The 12,198-nt window shown below is 39.4% G+C and overlaps 2 protein-coding genes across 7 annotated transcripts in view; both read right to left on the bottom strand.

The window, feature by feature from the left end:
* Nucleotides 1-5,477, bottom strand: part of TCAIM (T cell activation inhibitor, mitochondrial) — a 38,206-nt gene extending 32,729 nt beyond the window's left edge. The window contains exons 1-2 of one of the 6 annotated variants that reach the window (XM_070776197.1): nucleotides 4,803-5,170; nucleotides 924-1,133 (exon numbers count right to left, since the gene is read on the bottom strand). The gene's annotated coding sequence lies outside the window, so the exon portion shown is untranslated. Of the gene's footprint in view, nucleotides 1-923; nucleotides 1,134-4,802; nucleotides 5,171-5,307 lie in introns of those variants that run through there. The other 5 variants (XM_070776198.1, XM_019984561.2, XM_019984565.2 and 2 more) reach the window with 5 other exon arrangements.
* A 1,346-nt stretch (nucleotides 5,478-6,823) lies between these two features.
* TOPAZ1 (testis and ovary specific TOPAZ 1) overlaps nucleotides 6,824-12,198 on the bottom strand; it is a 60,916-nt gene continuing 55,541 nt past the window's right edge. Inside the window, exons 19-20 of the mRNA XM_070776193.1 lie at nucleotides 10,408-10,591; nucleotides 6,824-7,473 (exon numbers count right to left, since the gene is read on the bottom strand). Of these exons, the coding sequence (XP_070632294.1) occupies nucleotides 7,254-7,473; nucleotides 10,408-10,591 (404 nt within the window). The 3' untranslated portion in view covers nucleotides 6,824-7,253. The remainder of the gene's footprint in view (nucleotides 7,474-10,407; nucleotides 10,592-12,198) is intronic.

Below are 12,198 nucleotides of genomic sequence, written 5' to 3'. Positions count from 1 at the left end.
GACAACAAAACAAACAAAACAGGGACTTCCCAGGGTCCAGTGGTTATGAATATGACTTCTGGGGGAAGGCAGGGGGCACAGAGAGAAAATGCCAAGTATCACATTAAGAATTTTAGATTCTGATGAGCTGTTGAAATGATAATTTATTGATTTCACTTGTTTCTATTTTAAAAGCAAAACACAATCTGGTTTTAACTGTGTTTTGTGATTTACCACTAGAAAAATTTAAATTACATCTGGGGCTCATACTGTATTTTTATTGGACGCTGCTGATTTAGGCCAACTCAAGGCAAATTTAAGTGAACATGACGCTGTTGGGGAAGGCAGTCTGCACGATGGTTAGGGAGGCTGGAGTCTCCGAGCACGCATGCTCAATTGTGTCCCTCTCTTTGCTGTCCCATGGACTGCAGCCTGCCAGCTTCCGTCCATGGAATTTTCCAGGCAAGAATACTGGAGTGGGGTGTACTGCAACCTGTGTCTCTTGCATTTCTTGCATTGGCAGGTGGATTCTTAACCACTAGCACCACCCAGGAAGCCCGGAGTGTCTGCAACCCATATTCAATTCCTGACTTCATCACTGACTAGCTGTGTGAGAACGGACAAGTTGTTTCACCTCCCTGAGTCTGCTCCTCATCTAATAAACGAAACAGATGATCTAAGAGCAGTCTGTTCTGCTACCAAAAAAAAAAGTTTCTTTAATGTGAATTAACATTGCTTATGTGCATCTGGTCAGCAGGGGTGAGATGTTATATCACATGCATTTTCCCCACCATGTTAATGATTTAAGATCATCAGTGGTGGGCTTTCTGCTATTACAAAGAAAGTTTTAGCTATAAACAAAACCCTGAAAAAAAAACCCCTGAAAATCCTCCAGTAGTTCCCTCCTTTCGTTTAAGAAGCAGATGGTTAGTCACTTCAAGTACCTTTGCATTTTCCACTTCATCAAGCAACCTGGGGAGCTGCAATAGCACAAATGAAACAGCTAGAGATTCCCACATGTCTTGTTTTTTGAGAGGTGTATATTTTTTCCGATGAACCTTGATTAGTATATTATCTTAAAGAATGTCTAGGTTTCCAGGAATGCGTTTATGTCATAGCAGAAACACCTGCATAACATGTACTGTCATGTCAAACTGAAATAGAAAAATTTTTTATTAACTGAGAGAATATTGTGAGCTAACACAATACTATAGTCTGCTAGGCAGGAGTAGTTAAGTCAGAAACTTTATCTTCATTGCAGAAAATGTCAAGTCACAGAGAAAGACAAATACCATATAATATCATTTATATGTAGAATCTTAAAAAAAGACAAATGAACTTATTTACAAAACTGAAAACAGACCCACAGACATAGAAAACAAACTTACAGTTAACAAGGGAGAAGTGGGGGGTAGAGATAAATTAGGAGTTTGGGATTAACATATACACACTGCTGCTGCTGCTAAGTCGCTTCAGTCGTGTCTGACTCCGTGCGACCCCATGGATGGCAGCTCACCAGGCTCCCCTGTCCCTGGGATTCTCCAGGCAAGAACACTGGAGTGGGTTGCCATTTCCTTCTCCAATGCATCAAAGTGAAAAGTGAAAGTGAAGTCGCTCAGTCGTGTCCGACTCTTAGCGACCCCATGGACTGCAGCCCACCAGGCTCCTCCGTCCATGGGATTTTCCAGGCAAGAGTACTGGAGTGGGGTGCCATTGTCTTCTCCGATATACACACTACCATATATAAAACAGATAAACAACAAGGACCCACTGTATGGCACAGGGAACCATACTTAGTATTTTTTAACAACTTATAAACGAAAAGAATCTGAAAAAGAATCACTTTTCTATACATCTGAAACACAACACTGTAAATCAACTATAGTTCAATTTTAAAAAGTCTATTCAATGACTAAATATTTAACTGAAATTTGTCTCTTTTATAAAAAGGAAAAATTACAATTCTAATACTAATAAATAAAAAATAATTTTAACAAATTTCAATTCTAATACTACCAATAATAAGTTTAATACAAATGAAACAACAACAAATATATGTAGCATTGTTGAGCTTTATCTGATGCTCACTAGGCTGAAGTTATCTGTGCTGTGTATTTAAGAAAAAATGTTGAAAGACACATTTAAAATGCTGGAAAGCACTTGCTTAGTATAGAAATATAAGTTTGCATGTTAGTAGCATCTCTCTCTTCAAAATGCAAAGGAACCGATGGGGGTAAAGTCAAGTGTATTGTGCTGTGGTAACTGCCTTTTCAATGAATGAACATGGCTTTTTAAAGACAGTGTTTTGCAACTAGGAGGTGCAGAGGCATTATGAGAGGGAACGTGACTTCTTTTCCTTTTGCCAACAATCCTTCCCTTCCCCAAAGGTTGCCATTCATATTTTTATAGGAAAATGCCCATGTACATAAGAAAGATTTTTACTTAATAATTCTGATAGACACTCAACCAAACTACAATTCTAAGATGTTCATTTCCTATTTAAATTACTGGAAAAAATTATTTCCCATTAGCCCTCCTTTAAGAGCAGGCTCTGACAACTAAGTGATAGGGAAGGCGTGATTAGATCAGGACCCATTTGTTGAAAAAACAAGAGGAATAAGAAGGGAAGAAGAGGCTTTCCTGGTGGCTCAGATGGTAAAACATCTGCCCACCATGCAAGAGACCTGGTTCTATCCCTGGGTCAGAAAGATCCCCTGGAGAAGAGAACGGCAACCCATTCCAGTATTCTTGCTTGGAAAATCCCACACACAGAGGAGTTCATGGGGTCTCAAAGAATCGGACACGACTGAGTGGCTAACACACACAAGGGAAGAAAGAGAAGAAAAAGAAAACAGGGAATATCCTTTAGGGTAGTGGTTCTCCAAATTCAGGGTCGAGAATCACTGCCTTTAGGCATTCTATCATTTTACAGGATTGAGGGGTCTGTTAGGAAACTTTTAAGCTTTAATTCTTTAAATATACCTGTTCAGTACAATTTGAGGGAAAGATTTTTATATGGTCAATTGTATGCTCAAAATCAAATGAAGATTCTAAGTTTTGCTTGACCTTGTTCTTTGTTTCCTGTATGGTTAACCTACTTCTTGAGATAAAAAAAAAACAACTAAGTGGAAATAAGGTTATAGGCCAGCAGGTTGGTACACAGGGCTGGCTGCCTGCCTTTTTGCGTGGCATAGATCTTGGATCAGTTCTCATCTTTTCAAGACCAAACACCCAATTTTATCACTTCAGCCAGAAATAAACAGGCCCTGGGGAAATGAAACGTAAGAGGCTGACAACTCCCATGATCAACTTTTAAATTTATTATGAGAAATATAATTGCTAAGAAGACTAGAAGATTCAGATCTACAGGACCAGCTACACAGAAAATCAAATCACTATCAGCTGACTGAAGGGCAGAGCCGGGGGCTCCTGTTTGCAAGTGAGAAATAAGTCCAGAAGGCGGAGGCACCCAGGTCAGCGGCAGGATTATGGTCTTCAAATTCATACCTGGGCTGATCTTGCACGCATTCCACCTGGCCCACTAGTCCTCCATTTGGAAAAGGCCTCAGGAATTTTCCAAAATGACTAAAACATCCCTCTCTCTTACCACACTTGGGAGAAACTCAGGGCCTTAATTACCTAGCTCATCAACAGGTATTTATCCAAACACTTATGTACCAGGCTCTATCTAAACACTGGGAATAGAAAAATACCAAGATAACTCCACCACTCCAAAAGTGTACAGTTTAAGAGAGGGAGGAATTGGAAAAACAGACACAAGCAGATGATTATAAAACACTGCAGTAAATGAAATGACATAGCAATGCACAAAGTGCCAAGGGGAACTCCCAGGGGCTACACTTAGAAAGGCGGGTTTCTGGAAAGCTTTTCCACTGAGCCAGTATCCTCTGCATCGTGGGAGGAAGACCAGAAAAGATGCAATTCAATTACAAACCATAGTAAATGGCTGCTGTAATACACGTAATAGTGACAACCCTAGCTTCTATGTCTATTTCATAACACGAAAATTTCTGATTTTAACCCAAATTCTGTGTTCTTTAAAGTGAGGCATTAAATCTGGGCAGTTTCAAATCAAATTGAGTAGAAATAGATTATCTAAATAGGTGGAAAAGTCAAATTATGGGTAGTTTAAAAATTTTGTTTAAATTACTTTTGACAGAAACCATGTTTGCCACAAAGAGGTTTTAGTACTGATCTTTAGTCAGGTAGCATAATTTTTATTTGAAAGTCATTTCCTTTAACGAGGTTAATATCCTTAGGTTTACTCTCATTTAAACTGTGGCTTTCCTTAGTAACTATCTTCTACGGTTTTAAAAAGTAGTATGTTCTATCAAGGAGAGATAAAAGCAGGCAATTTTTCATCGCTCTTCAGTTTAATACTTCTTAGGGAAGGGGAAAAGCAAAGAAAAAGCAAAAGCAGGAAGCCTTTTAGATAAATTAATAAATTGTAGTAAAATATCTAGGTTTTTAAAGCTTTCCTTTCGTATATCTTATGCTCTGAGATTTGAATCATAACATTTTCCTATGATAAGTCAAAGACTTCGGGGAAATACGATAGCGGAAACAAAATATAAATAGTCTCAAGTTTCTCATTTCAAACAAGTTAACACAGATGCGAAGCGTACGCTGGCCGCTGGTATTGCCTGAGTTCAAAAGTTAGCACGTCGAGCTAAGGTGACTCTGACTGCTGCTCAGTCGCACTCCCGCTCAGCCGCACTCCCCCTCCGCCGCACCCCCCTACCCCGCTTCTGCCCCGAGCAGCCTGAAAGTACAAACGGAGTCCCTTCGGTCCTGCAGCTTACAGTTCTAGCAAGTCTCCGCGAGGGCTTGCTCTGACCTGCTCCACTTCCACTAGGTATCAGGTGGAAGGACGGTCGCTCCTCCAGGACTGTGCGGGACGCGCTGGGCCACGCGGGGGCGCATGCGCACCGGGGTGCCAGCCCGCCCAACGAGCTCCCGCCGCTCCCGCCTGCTCTCGCCCCACCTGGCGACTGGCTCTGACAGGCTCCTACCCCCAGGGCTCTGTGAGCCCCCACCCCTGAAATCTCATCTAGGCGCGTACTGCTCTGCCAGTCCGTCAGCACCCTGCGCCGAGGCTCGCTCGAGAGGAGCCGGGGCTCGGGGACAGGCCGCAGGTCGCGCTCTCATTGGCTGAAGCGCGCCAGGCCTTCCTCTCTGGGGCGCCTGCGCGCAGCCCGGGACGCGGGTTAAAACCCTAGCGGTTCTCAGCCCCGCGGTGACGTCGGCGAACCGGTGATCGCTTGCCTTCCCGCAGCGTAGAAGCCCCCAGTCCCTCTGTTTTCTTACCTCCTGGCCTGGAGGAGGCTGTGCGCACTCACCGGAAAGCTTTAGGAGGCGCGAATGAGTGCTAACGGATATGAAGGACTAGGTGGTAGGGAGTCGGAAGGTGACTGGGCGGTAGGTAGCCAGGCTTGGCTCGAGGGTCGCCGTAGAGGGCAAGGAGGGAAGGGCGACCGAGCGCGCGCATGCGCTGGCTCTGCTCTCCGCCCCGGCCCGGGTCCCTTCAACCTGGGAGGGGAGGAGGCTGGCTTGGCGGATCAGTCCGCAGAGTGCGCGGGTCTGTCGCCTTAAGACGACTCTCACTTGACAGCTCCAGATTTAAAGGTCTTACTGAGTATCCTTTGACTTCCTTTACACAAATACCAATGAAAACAATTTATTGTCTCCGATTTGCATTTTTGACTTTGGCCCCTTCGGTATCTAGATGTTTTGAAACCTTGAGCATTCTCCACTATCAGTTTGGGGTTTTTACTGTTAGCTGTATTTCGCTTCTATGGCTTTGGTTATTCCCATAAACTGCCACAGATGAAATAAAGCAAATACTATAACCGCTCTCCTCTTTCTCCTATCTTTTGGTACTGTTGACCGATGTAGGGGAAAAAAACCAAAAACCCAAGACCTCCCTTTGTTTCAGCCCTAAGGGTTCTTGACTACTCATTCGTTAGAAACAATCTGGTCAATCTGTGGTCCGTTCCACCCAATCCCATTTTTCCTAAAAGCTTAATTTACCATCTTCTGCATCTTCATCCTTTCAAGTCCAACCTTGCCACCAGCATCAAAATGGCTTCATATTTCTTTCTTTTCTTTGGGTTTTAGTTACCAGCTATAGAAAAAACAAGTTTCTACCTGTCCACTTACTGTTCTTCACTTGTCCTCAAAAGTACTTCAAACTGATGGTAATAATCTCCAAACCCAATTTATTTCCTAGGTGCTGAATTTCAGTGATGGCGATTAGTCACCCAGTTTGTTCATATTGGAAAACTGGGCCTCTTTCTGGACATCTTCTGCCTCACTTACCATATACCATTCATGAGGGTATTCATTCTACATTTTATCATAGTAAGGCATTTTGCTAAGTGCTAGGTTTTAGCTTTTTTATTATTGTGAGGTTATAGACTTACTTCAGTAATGCTGCCATTACATATTCTGGGAACTCCTTTAAGAAATACTTTCAGTCCTCCTAGTCACCACTTATTCTTTTTAAATCAGTCCCCTTACTCAAACATTTCTCTAAATGATTTAAATTATGGTTTGAAGTATCAAATCAAGGGTTGAAGATGACTACCTTGGAGAATGACTGCTGCAGATTCTGCAGATGGCTTCAGAAAAGGAGTTTAAACTTCCTAAGGTAGTTTGAAAGGTACAATTCTTGTTTGGATATTTAAGTTCTGGCATATTTGTTTAAAATACTGTTGTCTTTATTCATACCTAATGTACATAAATTACAAATCTTCAAGAAACAGTATTTTAAGATACACTGAAAGAAAATTTAGAGAATAAAATTTTTGGTATAACCCAGAAGGTATTCTGGAATTTTAGTGTTTGAGTCATTTTCCAGTATTATTTTTACTACTCTAGAGTAAAAATGTAGAACAAGCTTTAGACACTGGACTGAGTGTTCACCAAATTTACTTTAGGCCCCTAATGGTTGTTCTGAAAGCTTCAGACACCTGCTTGCATATTTTCTCCTTTATGTCTCCCTCTTATTAAATACTGCACCATTCTTGAGTTTACCTAAAGAGAAGTCAAGAAGTAATTTCAAAAATCATTTGCAGTATGGGAAAACTTCTAAATTGCATACATCAATCAAAATTTTTAATGTCTGAAAACTACTGACATACTACACATCAATAAAGAGCAAAAGCTGAATATAGTGAAAACTATCTATTTTTATTGCCTTTTATTTTCAACAATGATTACTTGAACTTAAAAAAAAAAAAAAGCCTTTATAACTAATGGTTATTGAAAAGCCAAACCTTTCCGGCCCACTTCATATTCTCTTTCAACCATTTCAGGGCAGAACACTGTTCCAAACTATAAACCTGTTCCTTATTAACATTGACAGTCATGTGCTTAATGAAAAGCTTTGGATCTGATATACGAGCAGCCGTAATTAATCTTTCCACTGCAGCTTGATAATCATCCTTGCTCCGAGATTTGTTTTCTTCAGATCTACAAAGTGAACACCTCACAAAGTCAGAAACTCTAAAAGGAAGCTATATAGTTTCTTTAAAAGATAGTAATTTACGTGTATTAGTTCTAAGCTATGACAATCATCAACTATATTCTATCAGTGGCTTTCATACTTGTTTGACTATGATGCACAGTAATAAAGACACTTTATATTGTGACCCAGTATAAACCTGCTACATAAAAACTTAAATAAAAGTTTTACAGAACAAGACTTAACTCTTATGACCTTATATTCTATTCTGGTTTATTTTTTAAAATAAAATGGTTGCAACCCCCTAAATTGATTTCACTACCCAAACAGGCTACAACCCACAGTCTGGAAACAATTATCTAGAACACAACTTATTACGTCTCTCTTTGTCGTTAATAACTGCATAATTAATTATTATAATGCATAAAGTAATATTAAATTTAATCAAGTTTGGAGATAATAACATTCCATGTTTTACCTTGATACAACTATTTTCAATTGTAAGTATATACTTAATATGAAGCTCACATTTGGTAACAGAAATAGTTGCTGTATGCCTTTACTCAATTTCCAGTTATTTTCTTCAGTCCTGATTAAAGGTATTATATTGTGTGCTATATTATATTAAAGTGCTATAATTTACTTTTTTTTTCAGAATTTACTTTTAAACTAACTTTTCTACCAGTCTCCAAATTAAAAAAAAACTCATGCATTATAGCTATTTCTCCTGTGGGATAGGGAGTAAGAGTATATAAAATAGAGATATAGCTGTTACTAGGCATCACCTTCTCCTCTGTGTTCCCTGCATCCTGCCCTGGGCACACAGAGGGTCCGGCAGCAAAGCCCAAGTGTAAGTGTACCTGCATTAGCACCAAGTGTGACCCACAGAGTGGGGGGAGTGAGGACTTCCACTTGGAACAGGAATCAGTGATCACAGGGAGCAAAGATCGGTCAGGCAGCTTCTAGTACATTCTAGCTTAGGATTAGTGTCTGAAATCTGGGCATATGCCAACTACGTGCAGTTTTTGAGTCTGAAGATGAATTAAATTCTCTCTCAGAGGTTAATGTAACAAAGCAGGGCTCAGTATGATAATAGAGAAAACAATATTGGTTTGGACAAAACAGAGGCTCTAGGCATGTCACTAGTTATGGACTGGTGTCACAAATACCACCCCCTCTACATTCAATAATGAATAGAGACTGCATATGTGTGGGGAATGGAAACTTATTAGAAAACCAAACCCTCATTAGGATAATGGGGAATGCGAATAACTCATGCTACTGTAGTGCACAGTCATAAATACAAGGCCCTCAGAAAAGAGCTCTAGCAAAAAAACTAATTTTAGTGAGTTTAAAATGTTTCAGGTCTCTTGCATTTCTGGAAATTTTTTTTTTTTTTTTTGCATTTCTGGAAATTTTGACAGCAGAGACTGATTATTCCCTTGTTCCAGATTTTAAGGATGTTTACTACAGTGAACAACTTTGAAAGACAAAGATAGCTTCTCCTTCGGGAGCCAAAGACAGGTTTGCTTACAGCCTTACAAGGTGGAGACAGCCTTACTACCTGCAAAGCAAAGGGGCAGGCATGCTGATAATCCATTAGAAAAGATCTGGGACCCTAAGTTCAGAATTCCTCTCCTGTAATGGAACTCACTTCATGTACAGGTATCTATGAGGGTTCGAGTGTGGGACTTGGGAACAAGAGGAAGAGATGCAAATCTGCAGATAATCCTGCTGCTTGCTGTGCCATGAGTGATCAAGTCCTGTCTCCAACCCACAAGTCTTGTGTCTTATGCCAGGACCTGTGAAACTGTGGCAGGCTCACTGATAGCCTGCAAATAGGTGAAATGTCAGAGCCTTCACAGATCTGGTCACAAAGGTCAAAAAGGGCACTGTAGCTTCCTCCTTGTTTTCTCCTGGACCACTCACTCTGAAAGAAGTTAGCTGTCGTGCCATGAAGACACTTGAGGAACTTATGGAGGGGCCTGTGTGGTGAGGAGCTGAGGCTTCCTGCTGACAGGCATGAGTAAGCCAGCTGGGAGATGGATCCTCCCACCTCAGTGAAGTTATCAGGTGGCAGACTGCAGGTCCTGACCACATCCTGACTCCAGGATCTGAGAGACTCTGAGCCAGAACCATCTGGCTAAGGTCCCCCAACATTCCTGACCCACAGGAACTAAGATAATTTCTGCCATTTTAAGCCACTAAGTTTTGGGATAACATGCACTGTTAAGAGATAGCTAACAGAATATTCAGTCTGAAGATCTGGTTTCTAACACCAGTAAACTGAAGTAAAATTCTTGTTAAGATACTCTCAAACAGGAGCCCTGTGAGACCCTTATCTTACAAGTTTCCTGGATAAAGCTGACAAGAAATTGGAATGGTGCACAACTACATCCTGAGACTTTGAACAAAATGATCGGAAAGGATGCCACTCTGGTCCAACAGCCACACAGTAATATTCATGCACTTCTTACAACATTTTAAAATATTGAAACTAGGCTGATGGCTTTATTTTCAACAGGATTCTTGACTGAATCTAATAAATGATTATGTATTTCCCTTTTAGACCTGGTTCTTACATCTTTTATGTTGACCAAAAAAAAAAATAACTTTCAGGTACCTATCTGAAAACCACCAGTAAAGGACAAAGGTCCATATCTAAAGAAGACCCATTTCTTTGGCTATCTAACAAGATCTTTGAAACTGTTTAAATGTTTATTGAAAGGTACTTAGTTTTAAATCTCAAATAGGTCAAATCCTTTCTCAACGTGTTACCAAAGTTTGGCAATACACACATGCACAAGTATATAAACATATATATATATATATATATATGCAAATGCTTTATATATATACACAAATAGATAAAATGTTTACATCCTAGGGCAGGTGTAGGGATGACCTACTGTCAGGATGCAGTTAGAAATATTTCAACCAACCTTTTTAAAACTATCTGCAGCATCTGTGTAGAAGTTCCAGGACTCTGAATACTACTAGCATTAGATACCAGGAAGATTTCAATAGCTAAAAGCATTTCAATTTCAGACAAATAGGATGGAATCAGGAGAAGTTTTCGGTACAAATTTCCTTCCAGTGGTGGGTAGCAACCCAGTGAAAGAGCACCTGAAAATCAAGTAATAGATCAAACTTTACTAAAACTCCAACAGGTGAAAACATAGGCTTCCAAAATATCTATAGGTGATAATTATTTTTGTTTCAGAATAAATCTTCACATTAGAGGCAGATTTATCACATTAAATTATATGGTAGTGAGCTTATCCTAGTACATTTGAGATCATTCTTTGTAAAATGTTTTTGAAATATTAAGTATGAAGCGAGAAACTGCCCACTTACTTTAAGCCATAGTCAATACAACATAATAAAATATTTCCACTAGATGTGATTTTAAGTGTTTGTTAACCTGTGTGTGAAGATAAATCCAAAGAGAGTTCCATCGATATGTTAAATGTCAACAGTGTTGGGAAGTGTGATGCTCTGAAGACTGACCAGTGACTATAAATTACTCATTTCATTTTATAACTCAGGTACATTAGGAAAAAAAACAACAAAAATACTCTTTATAACCTCACTTGTTTAAGTCCCTAAAGTTTCACTGCATATGAAAATCAGGCATAGGTGTGTTTACGTAAGAGGAAAAGTACTAATAAGAAAAGTACTGAATTGTACTCAGGCATTAATTGCTTTAACACACTGCTTAAAAAAATGTCTTTAAAAATAAATTATTACCAGGGTTGAAAGAATCTGGGGGGATGGGGGGTGAATCAATGCATATGGGGTTTCTTTTTGGCTTGATAAAAATGTTCTAAAATTGATTGTGGTGATGGTTGCACAATTCTGTATATACACTAAAATTACTGAATTGTACATGTTTAAATGGGTAAACTGTGTGGTATTTGAATTTTATCTTAATAAAGCTATTAATTAAAATTTTTTAATGGTTAAGTTTAGCTGTTTTAATACAAAATTTCATCTTCGGCTAAAAAACATAAAGATCATAGAAATCTCAGTTAAATGTTTCCAAGTTAATAATTTGTTTCTGTGGCATACATAAATGCCTTCTGATGGCATTTTCCCCAAATCAAACAGTTATTTGGAAAAAAATAATCTCATTAACATCAATTCTAAAAACTAAAATCAAGAAGGTATAGCTAATAGTAACTTACATACTTTGTGGTGTGATTTCTAGCATTCTGCAGAGAGAGTATGAGGAGTTGAAACATAACCACAAAATTGAAATGAGGTGTTATGAACAAACAGTTCCACCTTGCCTCTAGATTTCTGATCATCCTTTTAAAAAAATTCAGTTTTCAAAACTTTTTATTGTAACTGGCAATAAGAAATACATTTTACATAATGACCCTAGCACACACATAAGAATATCAAATAATATATAATATTACTATCTGCAATGCATACTAATATTTTCTTTCACATCTCATTGGGGAAATAAAAGTTACCACTTGCTAAACTGATCCCAGCTGGCAACATGAGAAACACGTCCAGTTCCGAGAGGTTTCTGTTGGTGCCGATGGGGTGGCTGGGATGTTTGACACGTACGGCACAACAGTGACAGAGAAGGTACTCAAATGTTTGTCATACAGATGGTGGTGGTAGAATTGGACATTTATGACAAACCACTGCATGAAGGCAGAAAAGAACTCCTTTGTAGATCACAGCATTGTTTTCTAATTAAAATACCTGCGAGGAGG

This window comes from Bos indicus, chromosome 22 (genome assembly GCF_029378745.1).
Source record: "Bos indicus isolate NIAB-ARS_2022 breed Sahiwal x Tharparkar chromosome 22, NIAB-ARS_B.indTharparkar_mat_pri_1.0, whole genome shotgun sequence".
Classification (NCBI taxonomy): Eukaryota; Metazoa; Chordata; class Mammalia; order Artiodactyla; family Bovidae; genus Bos; species Bos indicus.
This window is presented reverse-complemented; position numbering and strand designations above follow the sequence as displayed.